The sequence below is a fragment of the Salvelinus namaycush genome, chromosome 2, assembly GCF_016432855.1.
Source record: "Salvelinus namaycush isolate Seneca chromosome 2, SaNama_1.0, whole genome shotgun sequence".
Taxonomy (NCBI): domain Eukaryota; kingdom Metazoa; phylum Chordata; class Actinopteri; order Salmoniformes; family Salmonidae; genus Salvelinus; species Salvelinus namaycush.
The window spans coordinates 79,075,734-79,100,166 of record NC_052308.1 but is presented as its reverse complement, the minus strand read 5'-3'; the positions used below and the strand labels follow the sequence as shown (position 1 = coordinate 79,100,166).

Here is a 24,433-nt window from a genome sequence, read left to right as displayed (position 1 = left end):
TCATCTAGTGGATTGGACTGTCACTTGTCCTGACTCTTCCAAAAGGCTTGGCTAGGACGAGTCCCCTGCTCTCTCAGAAAGGCTTGTGTTCCAACAGCTGCAGGTGTGGGATTCCCAGTTTTATTGATGTTCTCTGTTATGGACTTTACTTATATTGTCATTGACTGGTTCTTCTTGCGATCTCTGTTGTTTTTACATTTGAAAGTCTAAAAATAAAGCTGTCCAAAAAGAAGCAGGTATTTGACTGGTCTATTTAATGGCCATATCAGTTATAAGTCTGTTTCTTATATGGTCATATCCTCTGGTGTACGGCTCAAATGGCAGCAGATCTGCCAATAAACCAACGCCAAATTACCTTAGATATATTGCTGTGGAAGCTGGATGTATTTCTGACACACGCACTTCTGAACATGGCCATATTGGGCTTGTAAATGATCTGTTGCTTTGGTTTGCTTCCTGTAACTCTGTCATGGACTGTATGGGATCAAATGTTAGTTTCAAGAACAGCACAGCAGGTATCATGAAGCAATCCTAGAGGGTCATAAAGCAATCCCAATTGACTATAGGCTGCATGTATTTCTGACACGCAGTTTCATATGGCCATGGTTGGAGGTCACTGAAGGGGGTAATCATTTGAATAATTTGGACTAAAGATCTGTGAATCTTGCTGAAAAACCCAACAGCTCCCCATTTGATCCAAGTGTTTCTTCTTGTAAATGCATTAGATTCATATTACATTTAGTCCTCCATTGACTTCCCACTGCATGCTGAAAGGTGAAGACCTCATACCTTTACTGTGGACCACAGAGATCCGATACAGGCCAGCACATTATTTTGACCTTATTAGTCAACCATAAGGTCCTCACATTGCTGACACAGTAATAGATTTACAGCAAGATATGTGACCTGGAAAATAAGATCTGAATTAACCGAGCCAAGATTGGGAGGTTTTGTGGATCCATGCCACAAGCATCTGACATTTCATATCCAGATTTAGATTTTTACTGGCTGTGACATTTTAATGGATTGATTCATGTGAAAGAAATGCTGACTTGACCCAAGGCGCTGGGGTGTCTCAGGCAAACTCCTGTCTGTGGTGATAAAACTACTTTGCAAGCCCAGACTGATCATTTAAAGCACCCTTAAAATGTATAAGATCAAGAGTTACTATTCGATTCCCTCCCATGGGCCAATGTGTACAAACAGTTTTATAACGACAGCTTACTCAACTGCTTAATGACATCTGGCAGTTAATAACAGTATACCAGGGGCCTGCAACTCTTGTTCTGGACAGTCCATCCACATGGTTTGCAGGCTCTTGTTCCACCCCAGCACTAACTCATCGGGTTCAGCTAAATCAACTTGTTGTGAAGGTCATCCCACTGGGCACACCACGTCATTTCAACGTGGATAATTGGGTAATATTTGGTTGAGATGTTAATCAATAAGATTACAACCTATATTCACCCACTCATAAAGACAGCCAAAAGATAGTTGAATTTCCAATGTGTGATCATTATGCTTAAAGCATAACCAAATTCCAATGAAAAAATTATATCTGATTTTTGGTTTAATGTCACCCAAATGTCTATCACTGCACTTTCAATCAAAGTTCAAATTTGGTTTATTTCCCGGAGGGTAACTTCTGCCCAGAGCAAGTTTGGAGCTCATGCCGGGTGTACACGACAGGTCATATATCATGCAAGATCTTTGCACATTAAAATAACTTAATCTCATAAACATTTAGTTTGCATGGTGCTAATGTTCTCTCCAACCACAAACATGGCAAGAAAATATCTTGTCTAATAACAGTGGCCTCAGTGCCAGAATTAGGCTGCGTTGGCAGATATATCAAACAATAAACCTTGGCTGCAGTGAAGACGAGAGCACAGTCCAAGAAATGAAAAGGCCTAGATTGTCAGCTCCCTGCTCAACTAGTGTATCCAGTAGCTCCCCCCCTTGGGGCTTCTTGTAGGGGAGACTGGGGTTGGTTGTCAGAGTGCTAATTATTCCCAATCTAAATGGCGCTGTGTAATATATTTAAGGTTCGAATGTGTGAATTGTCTGAGCTTTCGTAGCATTAAGATAATCTTTAGAACCTTCTTACAATGTCTCTTTAGTAGTCAAAGTGTTTCCCAGAGCCTTTGTTAGTAACGTGTCTCTTAAAAACCTTTGCACATCTACGAGTGACCACTCGTAGAGCAGCCAAAGTGCATTGTTATTCACAGATCTCTGCTAAACATAGAATCAAGAGGTTTGGGCTATCTGTCTGACTGTGACTGCCGATAACTTCAGAACAAAGTTGATTACAAATACAAAGTTGCCAAGGAATTTTCAATTGTTATAAACAAGTGAAGGATACATTGATAGGCTTTTCAATCATATTGAATTAAAAGTCATGTTCAATCAACTGAAGTCTATTTTGCGACCAGGCTACTATCTGTAATTTTTTATGTTCCCAATCTGTGATTTGGTGCATTATTATTGGGTAAGCATAATAAGCCGCCTCATTTGCCTATTTGCAGCCATAGGTGATAATATCTCTCTAGGAGCTGATCCGTCATCAGTATTGTGGAATAATTCTAATGTTAAGGTAAGATTTGAATGGAGAAAGCTGATCCCAGAGCAGAGGTGCTTTTCTTTCCATCCTATCAGTATCGACAAATGGTCTAACGATGCATTTAGCAAACGCTTTCTCTACGCGCTTGTTTGGGAAACACTCTTAAAAAATTTGCTCGTATAATAACAATGCATCTGGTGTGATCATCGCAGTGCTCAAGTTACATCACAACTGGGGAAAGGAGGCCCTGGGCAATTCATGTGAGCATGACAAAACATTGATGTGAGGGGAATTTTAGTTTTTTTTGTAAATGTTCGAACTATGAGAGAATCCATGAATTATGTTTGTTGAAAAGAAGAAAGGGAAAGCTATATATCAAACCTATTTTCTGACTTTCTAGGTCAAGCCATGGGGGTATACAGTAATGTATAGAGTATACTGCCAGTATACACTAAATGCCAAGATCAAAATGTCATATGCTTTTCTTAAAGCATAAAATTCTGCATTTTGTTAGGAATATTGTTCAATCAAAGAAAGACTTGGCTATTGCTAAAATTCTGTTTGCTCTATTGCATCACTTCCTCTTCCCAAAAGAATAACCCCATACTGTGTGACATCATCAGTATTGTGGAATAATACTGCCCCTGCGATGGGGCTGGTTGTCACAAGTGGACAGAGTGTGTTTGATGACTCATAACTCCATGTTGGAATGAGATATGAGGATAAAAAGGGTTCCCATTTCAACCCAAGACATTGGTTTCCTCATAAGATGTTGTCACGTTGGTATGAAGGATCGGGAGACAGGCGCAGGAATGCATAATAGGGGTTTTTATTTCCCAAATGACAGCGTGCCGTGTTAAAGGCACGGGGACGAAGACCAAACAAACACGTATACAAAACACAGGGTTGAGACCCTAACAAAAGAGCGAGGAGTACATCGAATAAATACACCGGGATGAGACCCGTAACACACACGCACACAATGATTCCACACGGGATGAAAACCGTAATCATCTGCACAATCCACAATGGCACGAAAGCCAACACAACATAGCACAGGTACTCACACGAACCAACGGACATTGTGACAATAATCAACAGGACACTGGTAAACCAAAGGCACACTTATACAATTACTAATCACTGGGAATAGGAACCAGGTGTGTGTTATGACAGTTCCGGAGGGATCCGTGACAGATATACTGGTGATGATAAATACACACCAGATTAAAAAGTGACAACCAACCCCGGTCTCCCCTACTAATGTGCTGGGTGGACACAGCACCCCAAACACAGGGTGTATTCAGGTGGTGAAAATGTAATGTAAATGTAAAGGAATCTGTAACTTTATTGTAACTATTCCCTATTCATGTTATAACAGTTTTACTGAAGCCAGCTCAGCTGCTAAGCGGTTAACCTCAGAGTGTAATAAATGTTTGAGACAGCTATATCGCTGTCAGCAATATGAGTGGATAAGATGATTGAAATACTGATATGTTGTTATGTAAGTCATAAGAATCCTACTGGACCGTTTTAGCCAACTGAAATGTGAGACAAATAAAAGTGCCTCCAGAATCTTTTTAATAGATCACACTGTAGATAAATAACACATTAGATTTAACGGTTTTATAAGCTGTTATTGAAAGCCTAAATGTGTCCGTTATAGCTTTCAAATATTCATTTAATATGGTTCCACAGGGGTGATAAATCAAATTAAGAGGTAACGGCCAACTCCGTCACAAGCATGAGGTGAGGAGACAGTTCCGATGTGTTTACAAGCTAAATAATAGAAATAATAGGTGAACATATATATAAAGTTGTTGATGAGGATTAAGGCCACTAAAATGGAACTAAATAAAGTCAGATTAGATTTAATGAAAACTATTTTAGTTGTAGTGGGGCAACATGGACTCAATCCATTACAGTATATGAGGTTCAGTATAGAAGTAACATTGGGATGAATCAAACTTTTGATATTGTCATAATTATTAGTAATGACATCTCTCATTTACGTAAATTCAGCAAAATTCAATTCGGAGACAAACATTAAAAAGTTATGTAATGGGAGTGTGGCGCTCCTGGAAGTGGGAGGTGCTAGTGATACACAGAAATAAACAGGTCTCTCATCCAATTCATGTCCTTTCCCAGAGTGGTCCATAATTAACTTTTGCCTGGGTGGCACTTCCAACCAGATATAAGGAGGCTGAGGCCCCAGCATCCATAAGTCAGAAACCTTCTTCCTCTGTGGTAAGACTTTCTCCACCTCCTTAGATTTGTATATTTGTCTCATCTTTACTCAGCAACTGAGGCAGCAGCTAACTGCACTGTTTAAATTGAGTGCTGCATGTCTCTCGTAAGATTTGACAGTATGCAATCAAGTGTCATTGGTTTTCTTTAAATGTGCTTAAAATCTGTAACTTCCTTTTGTGGTCTAAAGTGGTGCTGCTGCACCTGTTTGTAAATTAATGGAGTAGTCTAGAATGCAACTGGGTTTTCAGGGGTATTTATTTCAGTAGTAAAGTGCGATGCCATTAGGAAAATGAAAGTTAGCAGTTGCACCTGTAGTTTAAATTGACATGGCTTTAATTCTTTTGTTAAAATGTTTTTTAGACATTCTGGGGTTAAAATGATAAGGATTTATTCAGACTTGTGCTTTTTCACAACATAACATTTGCTACGCTCCAGTCATTATTATGAGCCGTCCTCCCCTCAGCAGCCTCCACTGCTGTAGACTTTTGCGTTTTAACAACACCTTATGTTTCACAGGGCCCTCTAAGAAGTACACATTCATCTGTAGGAGGGGAAAAAGAAGGTGAGACATGGTTTGAGTCTTCACATAAAAAGTGAGATTATTCTGTGAGATACTGCTCACCTAACTCTGTTGACTGGGAAGGAAGCAACACGGAGTCAATCATGTTTCTTGTTTCATCTCTTTCCTAGTTATCCGTCACCATGAGTACGGACGCTGAGATGCAAATCTACGGCAAGGCTGCCATATACCTTCGTAAGCCTGAGAGGGAAAGGATTGAGGCACAAACCGCACCCTTTGATTCAAAGAACTCCTGCTATGTGACAGACAAGGTGGAGCTGTACCTTAAGGGTCTGGTCACTGCCAGGGCCGACGGGAAGTGTACTGTAACAGTCACGAAACCTGACGGCACTAAGGATGTAAGTCTGATCTGAAAAATCTTCAAGTTCAAGTTCGTGTAATTACTCTGTTTCATGAAAAATCATCAAAATGATCAAAAACATTTCAATATAAAATCTTTAATAAAATATATATTATGAAGCATTTTTTTGAAATCAGTAACAACAGATAGATTAAACATTTATTTGTTTTTCTGAGCAGAATATAACCTTCAAATACATCATGTTTAAAGCTGCTATTTAAAATTGGCATGGAACTTTTGATATTGACAAGTCAAGAATCACCAGATATGTGTCAGTGGGTGATAACAAAGTAGTTGGATTAAATGTGGATGTACAATTTTTTAAAGATTAAACTTTTAAAAGCATTCAGTCATGTTCAGTTTGATCTGTGTGTAATCTAGATTTCTGACTGTTTCAGGAAGGAAAAGAGTTCAAAGATGCAGACATCTATGAGATGAACCCCCCTAAGTACGACAAGATTGAGGACATGGCCATGATGACATACCTGAATGAAGCCTCTGTGTTGTATAACCTCAAAGAGCGTTATGCAGCATGGATGATCTATGTAAGAAACCTGCACATACAAACACACACATACATGAACATAATAAATACACACATACAGTACTACACATAAATGAATGGTAGAAACCAAAACATATCAATACAGTAGTCCACATCAGTATACCAAAGTACACCCACATCCTCAAATAAATCCAGGTAAATGTACATCTGACTTTAGTAATCCCCTAATTGAATCACTTTCCTCCAGACCTACTCTGGGCTCTTCTGTGCCACGGTGAACCCCTACAAGTGGCTCCCTGTGTACGACGCAGAAGTTGTCAACGCCTACAGAGGGAAAAAGAGGATGGAGGCTCCACCCCATATCTTCTCCGTCTCTGACAACGCCTTTCAGTTCATGATGATTGGTACGATATCTCATGGATGGATCAATCAATCACATTTATTTATAAAGCCCTTTATACATAAGCAGATATCACAAAGTGCTTATACAGAAACCCAGCCTAAAACCCCAAACACCAAGCAATGCAGATGTAGAAGGAAAAACTAGGAAAAACTAGAGGGTAACCAGGCTCTGGGGGGTGGCAAGTCCTCTTCTGGCTGTGCCGGGTGGAGTGTATGAGATTACATGGCCATTAAGGCCAGATCGTTCTACAAGATGTTCAAACATTCTTAGATGACCAGCAGGCGTAATATAATTATCACAGTGGCTGTAGAGGGTGCAATAGGTCAGCACCTCCAGAGTAAATGTCAGTTGGCTTTTCATAGCCGAGCATTCAGAGGTCGAGACAGCAGGTGCGGTAGAGAGAGAGAGAGAGAGAGAGATGGTTGGTTGGTTGGTTGGTTGGTTGGTTGGTTGGTTGGTTGGTTGGTTGGTTGGTTGGTTGGTTGGTTGGTTGGTTGGTTGGTTGGATGGCTGTCCATTAAGTGCGTATGGCTCTCAAAGTCCATTAAGTGATGCTGGATAGATGGATGGATGCATCAATGGAAATTAAAATATGCTTCAGAGAGGTATCTACTGTTTTCTAGTCTAGGTAATAACAGTTTGCTGGGAATATCTGATTTCACTACCCTTGAATGGAAAATGTTCCAAATTTAAATTTGTGATGATGCTATGTATTAAATAATGTCCCCTGAATGTTGCTTGAGTATGATAAGCAATGTGTTTTTTGGTTCCAGATAAGGAGAACCAGTCCGTCCTGATTACGTAAGTTGTTTACTAAAATGTCACTTGAGAAAGTGTTCCTATTGTAATAAGTTGGGTCACCTGGTGTGATGAAATACATGACATTTTGAATGGATTAGAGCATTAGGCTATGTGTAATAACGAGTCGATGAGAAGGAGTATTTGTTAAAGACTAATGTCAGAACACTGGTTAACAGTGTATTTTTCTATGCTATTTCTTAGTGAAAGCAAATCTGACACTCGGACATATAACTAAAACCCCTCTTTCTCTGTCATATAAACCAGTGGAGAATCCGGTGCAGGAAAGACTGTCAACACCAAGCGTGTCATCCAGTACTTTGCAACAATTGCAGTGTCTGGTGCCAAGAAGGAAGCAGACCCTGGCAAAATGCAGGTAAGTTGTTCTTATGTTTGTCTTTTTAACACATTTCAGTTTGGTTGGCTGTGTAAACTGTTTTTCCAGTGGTGAATCCTGTTTCAAGTTATTGAGAAAAACGAACTTTACCATGTTACCAGTTTTTGAGCAACTTGTGTTTGTCTCAATCAGGGGTCTCTTGAGGATCAGATCATTGCAGCTAACCCTCTGCTGGAGTCTTACGGTAATGCCAAGACAGTGAGGAACGACAACTCGTCTCGCTTTGTAAGTATGAAGGGCATATATTGGAAAAATGTAATTCAGTAATCCCCATTCGTTATACAGATTTACAATTTTATTTTGATCACTGATTTGTTGCTGAAAATTCAAACTTGTAGTTTATTCGAGGTTCTAAAATTGTAATTTTCATCTTTAAAATGTCATCATAATTCACATTTCCTGTTGCTACTGGATCCTACATCAAGATCCTATATCTGTATCAATAGACCCAACATCTGTCCAACAAACTGTAACATTTGTTGGCCTATTTCTAACCCCCATGCTCTACTACAGGGTAAATTCATCAGGATTCACTTCCAAGGTGGTAAACTGGCTAAAGCTGACATTGAGACCTGTGAGTTAGATTTTATTGTTTCTCAATGCTTTCCTAAATGCACACAGAATTTTTTGGGGAGATCATTCAATTTAAATCTATCTCACGTTCTCTCTCTTGTTCTCTCGATCTCGCTCTCCTTTTTCTCTCTCTCTTTGTGTCGTTCACTCTCTCTCTCTCTCCCTCCCTCTCCCCCAGACCTGCTGGAGAAGTCCAGAGTGTCCTTCCAGCTGCCCGATGAGAGAGGCTACCACATCTTCTTCCAAATGATGACAGGCCACAAACCTGAGCTAGTTGGTACGACAAAGTAGAGTTCCAGTGGAAATGATTCCCACCCCCATCTGTGGAATATATAAAAAATATTCATAATACACAGTAATAATACTATTACAATGATTACATCCAAGGTAACAAGGCATCTAGACATTTGGAAGGTCTTTGGGAAAAATCTATCAAGTAATGCACTGTGATGCACTAGTCCACAAGTCTCAGTCTCCTCTTCTGATGCTATTTATTATATACTACATGTATTATTGAGTCCATCTACTGAGTAAAGGAGGGAGAGATACTGTAAAGGTAGGACAGCAGAATTCTAAGAGATTTAACTGACAAGCTGTTCTCCGTTGTCCACAGAAATGTCGCTCATCACCACCAACCCCTACGACTTCCCCATGTGCAGCCAGGGACAGATCACTGTGGCCAGCATCAATGACAATGAAGAGCTGGATGCCACAGATGTGAGTCAAACAAAGGGTTAATGTATGTTTTTGTTTGATTCTAAATGACTTGTGTTAGTTAGGCATGTGCCTCAAGGAACTCTTCATGACTTCCTCAAGAGAGCACCACTAAGTGCCTTGTGGAACTGTGTAAAACAAATGTTGTGTTGCCATCTACTAATGTGTTTGCCAAGCGTAATCATGTGGAAAAGAGAAGCCAGTCACATCTATCCATCCCATTTGTTCTGCAGTGAGCAGCACATAACTGTAGTGTAACTGACCAAACTACAGTTCAGTTCATTCTGTGGTACTTCCTCTTTAATGCCAGGATGCCATTACAATCCTGGGCTTCACTAATGAAGAGAAGATTGGCATCTACAAGCTGACAGGAGCTGTATTGCACCATGGAAACTTGAAATTCAAGCAGAAGCAGCGTGAGGAGCAGGCTGAGCCAGACGGCACAGAGGGTGAGTCCCACTCATAGATATACAATATGTAGAGCATTAGTCCCATTCCCAGTCCCCAACATAGAAATAGAACACCTAAGACCATGGGTGTCAAACTCTGGCCCGCGGGGTAATTATATTTGGCCCGCGAGACAATACCAAATTACTACTAGAGCTGGCCCGCCGGTATTATACAGCGCATTCACCGCTAATACTACGAATCCCATAATGCTCTGCTGTTGTTTTCGCGCGCCAATCAGGACAGGACCCAGAAACGCCCTCTCCTCTGTGACAGTAGTCATAGCAACATAGACGCTACAACTGTCAGCGCGCTATCCCTTCCCAAAAATGGCGAAAAGAAAGGCAGAAAACAGGAGCTTTCTGGACAAGTGGGAGGTAATAAGCGATGCTTGTTCCATATTCAATGTTAAAGCAAAACTTGTTTGGGTCCATATTAAAAGGTTCATTTGTTCAATGTTGGCCCGCGACTTTGTTCAGGTTTTACATTTTGGCCCACTGGGTATTTGAGTTTGACACCCCTGCCTAAGACAGACAGTGCCACATGAAAGTCAGGCAGGAGATCATTTTTGGAGAACAAATTCCAACCTCCAAAATGTGGGTGAATGTGGGTGAATCAAAACCTAACCCACAAAGAAACCCACAACCAAACTATTATGTCAGTGTGAAATCAGAAACAAGTGATCTTGTGTCCCTGAGTCTGTTGTTGTTGGTTCTCTCTCCAGTGGCTGATAAAATCGCCTACCTGCTGGGCCTGAACTCAGCTGAGATGTTGAAGGCTCTGTGCTACCCCAGAGTGAAGGTCGGCAACGAGTATGTGACCAAGGGACAGACTGTGCCTCAGGTAAGGCGGCCAAACACAGCATCTACCATTTTCTGAGCACTGGATTTTGGGGACGAGTGCATTGCTTTTGTTTTTCCAAAGCTTGTTTCACCTTATCACTAGACATGGTCAATATCTCATGTATTAATTTGAGGTATTATCATTGCAGGTTAACAACTCAGTCAGTGCTCTGGCCAAGTCCATCTATGAGAGGATGTTCTTGTGGATGGTCATCCGTATCAATGAGATGTTGGACACCAAGAATCCAAGGCAGTTCTATATCGGTGTGCTTGACATTGCCGGGTTTGAGATCTTTGATGTGAGTATGAGACCAGAACAAGACACTTAGTTGTGATTGAGAGGGATTACAACCTTGTATGATGAAATTATCCCTTTTAAAATTCCATCAACAGTACAACAGCATGGAGCAGCTGTGCATCAACTTCACCAATGAGAAACTGCAACAGTTTTTCAACCACACCATGTTCGTCCTGGAGCAAGAGGAGTACAAGAAGGAGGGAATCGTCTGGGCCTTCATTGACTTCGGCATGGACTTGGCTGCCTGCATTGAGCTTATTGAGAAGGTAAGCTGTCTGTGAGGATTTTAATGGACCGTTATAATGGACCATAACAGCAAAGCTCATATGGAGCGCTGTGTGATATATTATCACAGTGGTACAACATATACAGCATTAAAATCACTGGGGAAGCCAATCGAGTCAAAACAATCCATATTACAACCTGTGTTGTGATAATTGCGTTGTTTGCTCTATAACCTGATAGTTCATATGCTTTGACTCCAAGATATGAGGAAGCCTAGTGGTTAGAGCGTTGGACTAGTAACCGAAAGGTTGCAAGATCAAATCTCTGAGCTGACAAGGTAAAACTCTGTCGTTCTGCCCCTGAACAAGGCAGTTAACCCACTGTTCCTAGGCCGTCATTGAAAATAAGAATTTGTTCTTAACTGACTTGCCTAGTTAAATAAGGGTAAAATAAATAAAAAATACAGGCCTAAGGCCGAGACAATAAGAAGACACAGTGGCAGAATAAATTCAACCACATCTTTGTTTCATCACAAAACCGGAGAGCAACATCTGTCTTGTGGAGTCCACAAAGCATAATGCATGTAACAAACAGTTACATGACCTACAGCATGGTCAGTCAAGTACATCTTTCTGCCATTTTCGGACCACTAAACATCTATTGACTTAGAACCACGGAGAGTTACCGCAATTCGCAAAGAAAACAGGAGCTGCCTCCCTCCACTATTCCAGCACCATTTCAATTTCAACATTATCAAATCACCTATGCTTAGTCTAATACAGTGAAAACGAAAAGATTCCAAAAACGATTTTAGTCCAAGCTAAATGTGTTTGTCCATATTACTAATGTATGTGTTTGTGTGAGTAAGTAGAAAAAACATGTTGACTTTCTCTTGCAGAGAAACGCCAATAACATCCTCCTCTCTTTCATGTTGCAGAAACGCTTTAAAAAATCTAACTTCCTTTCCTGGGCAACGATTAGGTAGTCAACATTAGCCTTCTACATCTAGCTACATATTGAACTTCCATACTCTCAGGCCAAAAGCACAATGTATTAATTTTATAGTTGGATCAGAATTGGTGTTAGAACCATTGGCCAGGATGGGGAATTAAGTAAAACTATGAGTACAAGTCCCTATCTCTAACCATGGCTAATTTAGGAAAGGGCCCAATTTAGCTAGCTATCCTCCAGAGGACAACAACACAATGAGATGCAACAATTGAAGTTTTTCTTTCTGTCAATGACGTTTGGCTTGATTTGGTGTGAAGCCAAATCAAAACTGGCATCACTTGACACGTTTTTTGGTGCACCAGGACCATTCACGGATTAGCTCACCTCTGATTCGCTGTTATTGTATACAAAAAAATATCAAGGGAGGCCAAATGATCGCTGGCTTCTCTTGCATTCAATGCTACAATATCATACAATTTTTGACCAGACAGCATCAGATAGAAGGGCTACACATACAGAGACAGAGGGGCGCAGTTTTGCTCACTCTGATGCTTTACCTGGTGAGATATATTCAGCCTCTTGCTAAGCGAGATGAAAGATACATTATATTATGTCCAATTTTTGGGGAAACCTCACTTCCCTTGGCACCCATTAATATACGCCACTGACAATTATCTGAATGTTGAGAACTCAATGTTTCCTATTATGGGTCCCTAAATGAATATAATCCTATAATAGCATGTTTACTAAATGTAAATATCACTAATTTGAAATCTCTTTTCATAAAGCCATTGGGCATCTTCTCCATCCTTGAAGAGGAGTGCATGTTCCCCAAGTCTTCAGACACTACCTTCAAGGACAAGCTGTACGCCCAGCATCTTGGCAAAACAAATGCGTTTGAGAAGCCCAAGCCTGCCAAAGGCAAGGCAGAGGCCCACTTCTCCCTGGTGCACTATGCCGGTACTGTGGACTACAACATCACTGGATGGCTGGAGAAGAACAAGGATCCCCTGAACGACTCAGTTTGTCAGCTGTACCAGAAGTCCGGAGTCAAAATTCTGGCTGCCCTGTATCCCCCTCCCCCTCCTGAGGGTAAGACTAGCATCACGTCACAATATTTAACTAAATACTAGTTATAACTCAGACCCAAATGTTCTTTAAAGCCTTTCAATGTATCACAATTTCTCAGGGTTTATCTCTGGGATGATTTACTAATACACTCGGTTAAATAAATAAAACAATAGGTGTTATTTTAAACAATCTCATTGGCAGCATTTGCCTCTAGAGACGTGTGAAGTTAACCAGAGATTCTCTGGTTTATAATTAGTGTGCTTGCTGAAGACAAGACCACTCTAGATTTCTTACATACTCTTATTATTATTCTATTTATTCCACCCGCTCTAGGAAATGTACTTTTCTAGTTATCTTTTACTTTTCCCCATTTTAACAGATAAAGCCAAGAAAGGAGGCAAGAAGAAGGGTGGTTCCATGCAGACTGTGTCCTCCCAGTTCAGGGTGAGCTTTTGAAATGTGTAGATTCAGTCCTTCAAAAGGTGCATTGATTATCGTAAATGAGAAAATGGTTTGTAACCCTCTTACAGGAGAACTTACATAAGCTGATGACCAACTTGAGGAGCACTCATCCTCACTTTGTGCGCTGCCTGATCCCCAACGAGTCAAAGACTCCAGGTACAGGAAATATTGAGTTAAATATGTAATCCTATCAGTACAGTATCAGTAACCTTAACAATCCCAATCTTTAACCTATTTATGAGTATTAAAAGAGACTTGTTTTGTTTTACCAGGTCTGATGGAGAACTTCCTGGTTATCCACCAGCTCAGGTGTAATGGTGTACTGGAGGGTATCAGGATCTGCAGAAAGGGCTTCCCCAGCAGAATCATCTATGCTGACTTCAAGCAGAGGTACATACGCGCAAGCAAGCACACGCACACACACATGCACACACACCACATAAAACATCTGCTCCAAGGGTTTTCCCAGCATCAGAATAGGCTTATCTTATACAAAATATAACTAAGATAATACAACTTGACATATGTTAAAAATTGCTCCTCATTCAGGTACAAAGTACTGAATGCCAGTGTCATCCCTGAGGGCCAGTTCATGGACAACAAGAAGGCTTCTGAGAAGCTGCTTGGGTCCATTGATGTGAATCACGAGGATTACAAGTTTGGACACACCAAGGTCAGTCAAACACCCCCAGTAAAAGCTGACAACAAAACACAACTTGAATAATGATTTAAACCTGTACCATATAAAATCCATCCAGATGATCTATCCATCCTTTTGTTCTTTCTTCTTTATTTATCTAATGGAAAAGTTGGAAAAACATTGTGTTTTTTTCTTTAGTCATTCATCACAAGTATAGAAGAGAAACTAAACTCATTATCATGTACATTGTGTTAGAGTGGTATGGCTTCAGTTATCTGTATCTGTGTACATTATTAATATACAACTGTACAATAATTAACAACTTAGAAACAACCGATCCAATGGTATGTTTGTAACCGTTGCAGAGTTAATGTTGTTTAAATCAATCAAGTGGTGTTGTTCCCCTCTTTTGATTCAACCCTTTCTATCTGTCACCATCTGTGGTTCCATTGACCATGTTAACATGTGTCTCAGGTGTTCTTCAAAGCCGGTCTGCTGGGTGTCCTGGAGGAGATGAGAGATGAGAAGCTGGCCACTCTGGTCGGCATGGTCCAAGCTCTCAGCCGTGGATTCCTCATGAGGAGAGAGTTTAGCAAGATGATGGAGAGGAGGTGAGGAATAGTAGACATCTTGGCAAAGCTTTCTGTCAACCACCTGTATCTAATGCATTATGATTACATACTGTATATGCTGTGAGTTGTTCAGAATGAGAAAGTACATCTTATAATGGTCAACTAAAGCTTTTGGGTTCATTCATTTAGTCCAGAAATGGATGTAGCAACTAAGGATTCTAGCTTTATAGCTGCAGTTTAAGACTTGGCTGTTCAATTGTCATTTAAATGTGTGGTATTTACCCATTCATTCTTGAAGTATATAAAATGCCTCATGAGCTTAGCATGCACGACCTGTCAGATCTTGCATCTAGAGCACTGTCTATGAATTTAAGAGGGGTTACATTTCCCTAGCCCCATTCCTCAACTGTAAACAAACAGTGGCAGTTGGTTCTGTTTTGTTGCTCTTCGAGTCACAGACTGTAGCTTTAAGCATGTCACTCACCATGCCACTCTATCGTTTCTGTCGACCAGAGAATCAATTTACGCCATCCAGTACAACATCCGCTCATTCATGAATGTCAAAACCTGGCCATGGATGAAGTTGTACTTCAAGATCAAGCCCCTGCTGCAGAGCGCTGAGACTGAGAAGGAGCTGGCCAACATGAAGGAGAACTATGACAAGATGACGACAGACCTGGCCAAGGCTCTGTCCACAAAGAAGCAAATGGAGGAGAAGTTGGTGGCCTTGACGCAGGAGAAGAACGACCTGGCACTCCAAGTCGCATCTGTAAGTGAAAAAACAACAACCATTACAGGCAAATTTACATTCACATGAATACACACACCTTTTTATTGCCAATGTTATATACTTTATATATCTCATGAATTTCGATTGATTTGCTCTGACCTCTGAGTAAAAAGTATATTTTGATACACAAAGTGAGGCCTCTGATTTGTTTACTCCTGTTCTGAAACCAGGAAGGAGAGAGTCTGAACGATGCTGAGGAAAGGTGCGAGGGGCTCATCAAGAGCAAGATCCAGCAGGAGGCCAAACTCAAAGAGACGACCGAGAGGCTGGAGGATGAGGAGGAGATCAATGCTGAGTTGACTGCCAAGAAGAGGAAGCTGGAGGATGAGTGCTCTGAGCTGAAGAAGGACATTGATGACCTGGAGCTCACCCTGGCCAAAGTGGAGAAGGAGAAGCACGCCACTGAAAACAAGGTCTTGTGTCTTACCATAGACAGTCTAACCAAACAATAATCACCTCAAAACATAGCTTAACTGAAATGGAATTCAAGTTGTATTGTGGGTGCAGGAAATATTAAGACACAACGGTAGAATTTCAGTTGTGGGGTACTCCCAACATTCATTGCATGTTCTACTCCCCCATTTATGACTTCCATTCAGTACACTGGCATGGTGAACACTGCCATCTAGTGTTGAATCTACAGTACAGTAATTGTAGATGCAGTTCTAATCTAAATGAATTGAATGCAATATATAACAAACTAAATCTCCCCTTTATGGTGAAGTGACCAAAGACTAATTTTGATGTTGCCGTTTCCAGGTTAAAAACCTGACTGAGGAGATGGCGTCTATGGATGAGAGTGTTGCCAAGCTGACCAAGGAGAAGAAAGCCCTCCAAGAGGCCCACCAGCAGACACTGGATGACCTGCAGGCAGAGGAGGACAAAGTCAACACTCTGACCAAGGCCAAGACCAAGCTGGAACAGCAAGTGGACGACGTGAGTGGAGTTTGACATTTTGGCCATGATAGTATGTAAGATGATATTATCTTCAGTTGTTTAGATTTGAACAATATATGTGTTTTTATCTTCTAGCTTGAGGGTTCTCTGGAGCAAGAGAAGAAGCTCCGTATGGACCTTGAGAGATCCAAGAGAAAGCTGGAGGGAGATCTGAAACTGGCCCAGGAGTCCATAATGGACCTGGAGAATGACAAGCAGCAAGCTGATGAGAAAATCAAGAAGTAAACACAAACAAATGACTACAGTATTACCTGCTATAATGATTGTTCTTGACTAATTCTTGTAATTATGAATTAGCATGTGATTCTTAAAAGCAAAGTGAATGGTATGATCCTCTCCCTTTACACTATCAAAGCAAAACCAACTCTGCAATCGACCTATTTGTGTTTCTTAGGAAGGAGTTTGAGACCACCCAGCTCCTCAGCAAGGTTGAGGATGAGCAGTCTCTGGGAGCTCAGCTGCAGAAGAAGATCAAGGAACTCCAGGTATAGTACAGAATATAGGCTCCAGTATAGAAAAGCACAGACTTGAATCATTTCCTTTAAAAAAATATATACTTCTTCTGGCAGCAGACAGTTTTCCAGGTGGCTTCTGATGGCTCAGTAGGTTGGAAGACGGTGTTTCTTGTTGGTGCTTCTTACCATCCCTACCCAGCCCTCAATGACAATATCCATATTAAAATGGCTTATATACATCTAGAGTCCTCTGTCTAACTTCTTACCTTTGAGGGTTTGGCTCCTGCATGGGACACTGTCTACTGAATATATTAGTGTAACTGGCTTTTTATTAAACACATTTATGCAAAATATACATACTAGTATTATTTTGTGAGGTTCAATTGTTTCAACTGTATTGTAGTGTTCATCCCCCCTGCTCCTGCCCCCTGTTCTAGGCCCGTATTGAGGAGCTGGAGGAGGAAATTGAGGCTGAGCGTGCTGCCAGGGCTAAGGTTGAGAAGCAGAGGGCCGATCTCTCCAGGGAACTTGAGGAGATCAGCGAGAGGCTGGAGGAGGCCGGAGGCGCCACTGCTGCTCAGATTGAGATGAACAAGAAGCGTGAGGCTGAGTTCCAGAAGCTGCGTCGTGATCTTGAAGAGTCCACCCTGCAGCATGAGGCCACAGCCGCCGCTCTGCGCAAGAAGCAGGCCGATAGTGTGGCTGAGCTCGGGGAGCAGATCGACAACCTGCAGCGCGTCAAGCAGAAGCTGGAGAAGGAGAAGAGCGAGTACAAGATGGAGATTGATGACCTCTCTAGCAACATGGAGGCTGTCGCCAAGGCTAAGGTGAATAGTGAAGTTTTGATCAAGTAGTATTGAGGATGATCAACTACATTACCATTCAAGTGAACTGAAGTTGACAGGAGTCACATATATAAAGTAATGATGGTACATGTTTCACTAACAGGGCAATCTGGAGAAGATGTGCCGTACTCTTGAGGACCAGCTGAGTGAGCTCAAGACTAAGAATGATGAGAATGTTCGCCAGGTCAACGACATCAGTGGACAGAGGGCCAGACTCCTGACAGAAAATGGTACCTTCAACAATGATCAACAAGCCAATGCTTTTCTTCAGTAGAACACAACATGTATTAGGGGCTATATCCACATAGCTTCTACTGTACTATTCACCACCTAACATTGCCCTATGATACCTCAAAATACATTTTCAATCTCAGACAACAGAGAGACTATTAACAAGATGTTCCTCTGTCCCTGCAGGTGAGTTTGGTCGCCAGCTGGAGGAGAAGGAAGCCCTGGTGTCTCAGCTGACCAGAGGAAAACAGGCCTTCACCCAGCAGGTGGAGGAGCTGAAGAGGGCGATTGAGGAGGAGGTCAAGGTAAGGGACCCAAAATGTCCTCCACCGTCCACAGAGTTTAGAGCTGTATCTTCATATAGATGGTGACTACACCACCCGCAGAGTTCTACTGTCTCTCCACCCTCAGAGACTGCTACTGTCTCACCACCCTCAGAGACTTCTACCATAATTTGTTTGACTGTCTCACTCATGTCTCCTTGTCTTTGTCTTTCTTTCTCACAGGCTAAAAACGCACTGGCCCACGGTGTCCAGTCTGCCCGCCATGACTGTGACCTCCTGAGGGAGCAGTTTGAGGAGGAGCAGGAGGCCAAGGCAGAGCTGCAACGCGGCATGTCCAAGGCCAACAGTGAGGTGGCTCAGTGGAGGACTAAGTATGAAACTGATGCCATCCAGCGCACAGAGGAGCTGGAGGAGGCCAAGTGAGTCGCACACAACAGAAAAACTCAGATATGGTGTGGATGGTGAGGGTGGTATGGGGCTCTGAGAAAATGTTACATCACCATGTATTGTAACATATCTTTCACTCCATAAAACCAACCTCTGTTGTCCAACAGGAAGAAGCTGGCCCAGCGTCTGCAGGATGCCGAGGAGACCATTGAGGCGACCAACTCCAAGTGCGCCTCCCTGGAGAAGACCAAGCAGAGGCTGCAGGGAGAGGTGGAGGACCTCATGATTGATGTTGAGAGAGCCAACGCATTGGCCGCCAACCTCGACAAGAAGCAGAGGAACTTTGACAAGGTGAAAATGAATAAACCTCACCATAGGTTGATATTTTCTGTCTGCTATATGATTAATTGTAGTATAATTGTAGCATATTTATAATTCAAAACTCTTCATCTTCGATTTCTAATGAAAATCCCATGGATTCTCCTAGGTTCTGGCAGAGTGGAAGCAGAAGTATGAGGAGGGCCAGGCTGAGCTGGAAGGAGCTCAGAAGGAGGCTCGCTCTATGAGCACTGAACTCTTCAAGATGAAGAACTCCTACGAGGAGGCTCTGGATCATCTGGAGACTCTGAAGAGAGAGAACAAGAACCTGCAACGTGAGCATTTGACAGCAATTCTATTTGGCTTATGTTTTTATTAGCAATATGATTTGCTGTTAATAAACTGTTGTTCATGATTCAATGTCAACATTGGCGATATCCACTGAAAATCTCCCAAGTCTAAACTTCTCGTGTGTGTGTGTGTGTGCAGAGGAGATTTCTGACCTGACTGAGCAGATCGGAGAGACTGGCAAGAGCATCCATGAGCTGGAGAAGGCCAAGAAGACCGTGGAGACAGAGAAGTCTGAGATCCAGACCGCTCTGGAGGAGGCTGAGGTACAAACTACAGCTGTTTGATGGGGAAAGCAGTGTTACACTAGCCAACGCCAGCTATAGTCCAATGATCCCTGTATTGGAGTTTATTGTAGTCATATATATTTAATTCCTATATCCAAATGTATTGAATACAATTGGCCTGACTGCTTCTGTTTGTCCAGGGAACACTGGAGCACGAGGAATCCAAGATTCTGCGTGTGCAGCTGGAGCTGAACCAGATCAAGGGTGAGGTGGACAGGAAGATCGCTGAGAAGGATGAGGAGATGGAGCAGATCAAGAGGAACAGCCAGAGGGTGGTTGACTCCATGCAGAGCACCCTGGACTCTGAGGTCAGGAGCAGGAATGATGCCCTGAGGGTGAAGAAGAAGATGGAGGGAGACCTGAACGAGATGGAGATCCAGCTGAGCCACTCCAACAGGCAGGCCGCTGAGGCCCAAAAACAGCTGAGGAATGTCCAGGGACAGCTCAAGGTAAAGTGACTGGGACATCAGGCTCAAAAACCTGAACATGGAGAGGGATTTGTTTTGAAATGTGGAGAAAAGAATAGAACAGAGGATTTGAATAGAGTGGTTTATGTACTAAAGGTAGCGATACTGGGGAAATTCTGATCACTGATCACTGATCGATCCTATCACCTCTACATCCACAAGTCCTAATGAACGTATGTCATTGTGAACCCCAGGATGCCCAATTGCACCTTGATGACGCCGTCCGTGTCGCAGAAGACATGAAGGAGCAGGCAGCCATGGTGGAGCGCAGAAACGGTCTGATGGTGGCTGAAATCGAGGAGCTGAGAGTTGCTCTGGAGCAGACAGAGAGAGGCCGCAAAGTGGCTGAGACTGAGCTGGTAGACGCCAGCGAGCGTGTTGGACTGCTGCACTCCCAGGTATGGATCAAAAGCCATTTCTAATGAAAGTCAACCAGGCATACAGTTTAAACACACCTGGAATTTGACAGTGCTTGCCTTAGATTTTCATAATTTCAGTCTTGTGACTTGCAAGTTCTCTTGAGAGTCAAACAAATCATCTTGTTTACTCCTTCAGAACACCAGCCTTCTGAACACCAAGAAGAAGCTTGAGACTGACCTCGTGCAGGTGCAGGGAGAGGTGGACGACATCGTCCAGGAGGCCAGGAATGCAGAGGAGAAGGCCAAGAAGGCAATCACTGATGTGAGTCCTTGAATAACATCAACTTGATTTGTCCCCAAGTGCCAATGGTAACAGGGCTGGTTAAGAACAACAAAGATCTCAGAGGAATGTTAATGATTGGTGCCAATTGGTGCATAAATTAAACAAACTACTATTCTAGGCGGCCATGATGGCTGAGGAGCTGAAGAAGGAGCAGGACACCAGCTCTCACCTGGAGAGGATGAAGAAGAACCTGGAGGTCACAGTCAAGGACCTGCAGCACCGCCTGGATGAGGCTGAGAATCTGGCCATGAAGGGAGGCAAGAAGCAGCTCCAGAAACTGGAGTCCAGGGTGAGTTATCAGCAGGGTAGATTAGGGTGGATTGAAAGACTGATTGCTGGAAATGTATTTGATCATATAAAAATACACAGGAGCATTGTTTAATGACTTGTTCTCGAAATAACCCACCTAGATCAGGGGTTCCCAAACTTCTTTGCATCGGGGACCACCCCTTTTGTAATAGTAACAGAACACACCTCCTACTTTAAAGTGCGATAAAAATAGCATCCACACAGATTTCCTATGACTTCCTCAGTGCATGACTGAACTAATCAAGTCTCGGGCCCTGGGAAATAACATTTTTAAGTCCCCCCCCCCTCTTTGCATCAGAGAGAAAATGTTGCTGTTTTAAAGGTCATTTCCTGTCATTCTACACATTTAGCCTTTGGGCAAAAATAACATGTTGCAGTTTTAAAGCTTAAATTACAGTGAATTTATGATCATAACAAAACAAATTATAATAATTTGACACTTATTTAGTGGAGTTGATCCAAGACCTTTAAATACATTCAAATGTATTCAGGTGCTTCGTTCAGGCTTAAACTGTTGTCACAGCAGACTTCTTCTAATCTGCCATTTCATTCATAATAATAATAATTCACAATAAATATCAACACAGAATATAATATACATTCATCGAATTAATGTCATAGTAATAATTTCTCTCTCTATTGTTACGTCTCATTCACCGGCCGTTGCTAGAGAAGCTAGCGTTGTTATGCGGGACTACCAGCTAGCAGGCTAATGGCTGAATTAGCTTGTAGGCTAGCGGAGGTTAATAAGTTCATAAAACCTGAAAACACAACATAACATCTCAACAAACATATGTACATACTCCAGAAACATTACCGTCTTGAATATAGTGATTTTACACTCGCTTACCTTCAAAATAAAGATATAAAAATGTATTTATGTCGGTGCTTCTGTCTTGCTGTTGACTCAAATGGCGAACTTCTCTCAACTGCCAAGGCGCGAGCCCCAAAATAGAAGCAATTAAAACATGCGAGTGGCGGCCTCTAGTCGCCTTACTGGTACTGCACCATACACCACTAAACGCATGACAACATGGATAGTCATGTTACTAATACAAGAAGAATTGAGTTGTGAGCCTCCCAGACCCGTTGTTCATCTAAGAGTTAATAACATAAAATGTGGATGAATAATATTACATTGTACTGTATTGCACCCTCTAAACGTTTTCCAAAGATCCCTGGCTGTTTAATCTGTTCTTGCTAGAAATATACATAAACAAATATAAATGTAAATTCCACTTTGAGAACCACTGACCTAGATAATGAAAAGTTGTTGTTATTATTACAGACCCCTTCAATAAATGTTTTAAAAGAGTACACAGGAACAGATGACAATTGTGCCCCCTTGACTGGGTTGAAGACTATACCTGTTTTACAAATATTTGTTACGTCTGATTTCACGACCTCCAACAAACTCCTACGTTTATTTCTTCCACAAAGGTGCGTGAGCTCGAGACTGAGGTGGAGGCAGAGCAGAGAAGAGGTGTAGACGCAGTCAAAGGAGTCCGCAAGTATGAGCGCAGAGTAAAGGAGCTCACTTACCAGGTAAGAGAAAGTGCATTCTTTATACACTTGACACTAACACAGACAGGTTTGTGTATAAAACTATACTGACATTGACTATTTGATCTTCTCCCACAGACTGAGGAGGATAAGAAGAACGTTAACAGACTTCAGGACCTGGTAGATAAGCTGCAGATGAAAGTGAAGGCCTACAAGAGGCATTCTGAGGAAGCGGTGAGTCACAGACTCTGAAAGCATACATTCGAAAATGTAGTTTTTCTCTACAAAACACAATGTGCATATGGTTTAGTTGAAGTGTTGCTTCAGCACACCAGTCAACAATGACAATTGATAGTGCAAGTAAATACTGATGAAATTATACACATTTCTGAGTGCCTCCTATGCCTATGTGTTACCAACTTAAAGGAGAGGGGTTGAATATTAATTAGCTGGTCTAGTGATCGTGCTGGAGGCAGTGGTTTGATCCCCCGTTCAGCCACTCACTTCCTCTGCTGTATCATCTATCTCCCTATATACATTGCTTTCCTAAATCTGCCAATATGTGTTTATGTTGAAAATAATATTTATATTTGCTACCTGAAGCTTCAAACTTTAAATGCTGATGTTCTGCTCTCCCTCTCTTTTCCTCACCCAGGAGGAAGCAGCCAATAGCCATATGTCTAAGTTCAGGAAGGTTCAGCATGAGCTGGAGGAGGCTGAGGAGCGTGCTGACATCGCTGAGACTCAGGTCAACAAGCTCAGAGCCAAGACCCGTGACTCTGGAAAGGTACAGAACTGCTGCTAAACCTATACCTGACTCATGTTCAGATATGACCACATCAACACCACCTATGATTCAGTCTTCTCAGAGGTCAATACAGACCTTTTACACTCACTCAACAAGCACATTTCAGGGCATTTAAAAAAACATATATTTCAAGTTGGTAGTTCAAAATTGAAATTCCAAGCTGAGCACTGAGCATTAAATGCTTGATCCATTATATTCTATCCATATATTTATCATGTTCATTATTATTACTGATCCATTATATTCTATCCATATATTTATCATGTTCATTATTATTACTGATCCATTATATTCTATCCATATATTTATCATGTTCATTATTATTACTGATCCATTATATTATTTATTTCTTCTTACAGGGAAAAGAAGTTGCTGAATAAACAAGACCAAAGTATTGAAGATCAAAGTCCATTTTCCTGTGTTGCATAAAATATGATTTTCATGGTGAAATGTTGAGCATTGATTAAAAACTTGTAGGCCTACATACACTTCCTTTGGGACTGTGGACTTATTACTCAGCAAACAGCTTTTTAATACCATAAAATATATTGTTCTTTAATTAATGGAGCAATCTGGGATTTGAACAACAATAGTGGTCACCCCGACAAAGCAGTTTGTTTTTTTTGTAAACAGCTGAGGGATGAGGCTGAAGAAATGTAACCAACCAAATTCTCAGACTGAGGTTTGGTTACAAGTTTGTTGTTGCTTAGCCTTACTTTTATTGAATTCAATGTAGAGCAGCCATCCTCTGTATTTAAGATGCTGCTTTTTTCAAGGTAATGCTGGTAGATTGCCATTGGAGAGAATGACTAGTGTGTAAAAATCAGACACGGACTAAATATGCTAAAAATGCTAAATATGCATGTCAATTTCTAGCCTTACACACTAGTCATTCTCTCCGTTTACGGTGCGATGTCTGACAACACAAGGCAATTCAATGGCTGGCAGAGACTGATTTAACTGATATCTTGACAGAAAAGTCAGTGAGAAGATACTTTATGTAATCAACATTTGTTCATCCAAATAAGACAGGAAGCAAATAGTCCTAGTATAAACTTTCTAAATGACATTTTACATCACAGTACCAGCTTTGCCATTATATGTGCAGCCATGA

At 41.6% G+C, this 24,433-nt stretch overlaps 1 protein-coding gene across 1 annotated transcript; it reads left to right on the top strand.

The window, feature by feature from the left end:
- The first annotated feature begins 5,325 nt into the window (after positions 1–5,325).
- LOC120019399 (myosin heavy chain, fast skeletal muscle-like) lies at positions 5,326–23,808 on the top strand. The gene is made up of 40 exons (XM_038962691.1): positions 5,326–5,372; positions 5,501–5,728; positions 6,129–6,275; positions 6,483–6,639; positions 7,412–7,439; positions 7,704–7,812; positions 7,966–8,058; positions 8,347–8,407; positions 8,585–8,683; positions 9,020–9,123; positions 9,431–9,569; positions 10,292–10,410; positions 10,559–10,708; positions 10,803–10,973; positions 12,672–12,975; positions 13,334–13,398; positions 13,485–13,572; positions 13,689–13,806; positions 13,966–14,089; positions 14,531–14,667; positions 15,142–15,397; positions 15,589–15,831; positions 16,178–16,354; positions 16,451–16,596; positions 16,770–16,860; positions 17,268–17,657; positions 17,779–17,905; positions 18,093–18,211; positions 18,413–18,609; positions 18,745–18,928; positions 19,065–19,230; positions 19,385–19,509; positions 19,671–19,979; positions 20,192–20,395; positions 20,553–20,678; positions 20,818–20,988; positions 22,449–22,553; positions 22,650–22,745; positions 23,167–23,298; positions 23,679–23,808. Exons 2-40 carry the CDS (start codon positions 5,513–5,515, stop codon positions 23,697–23,699), a joined length of 5,814 nt encoding a protein of 1,937 aa, XP_038818619.1. The 5' UTR covers positions 5,326–5,372; positions 5,501–5,512; the 3' UTR covers positions 23,700–23,808.
- Positions 23,809–24,433: the final 625 nt, after the last annotated feature.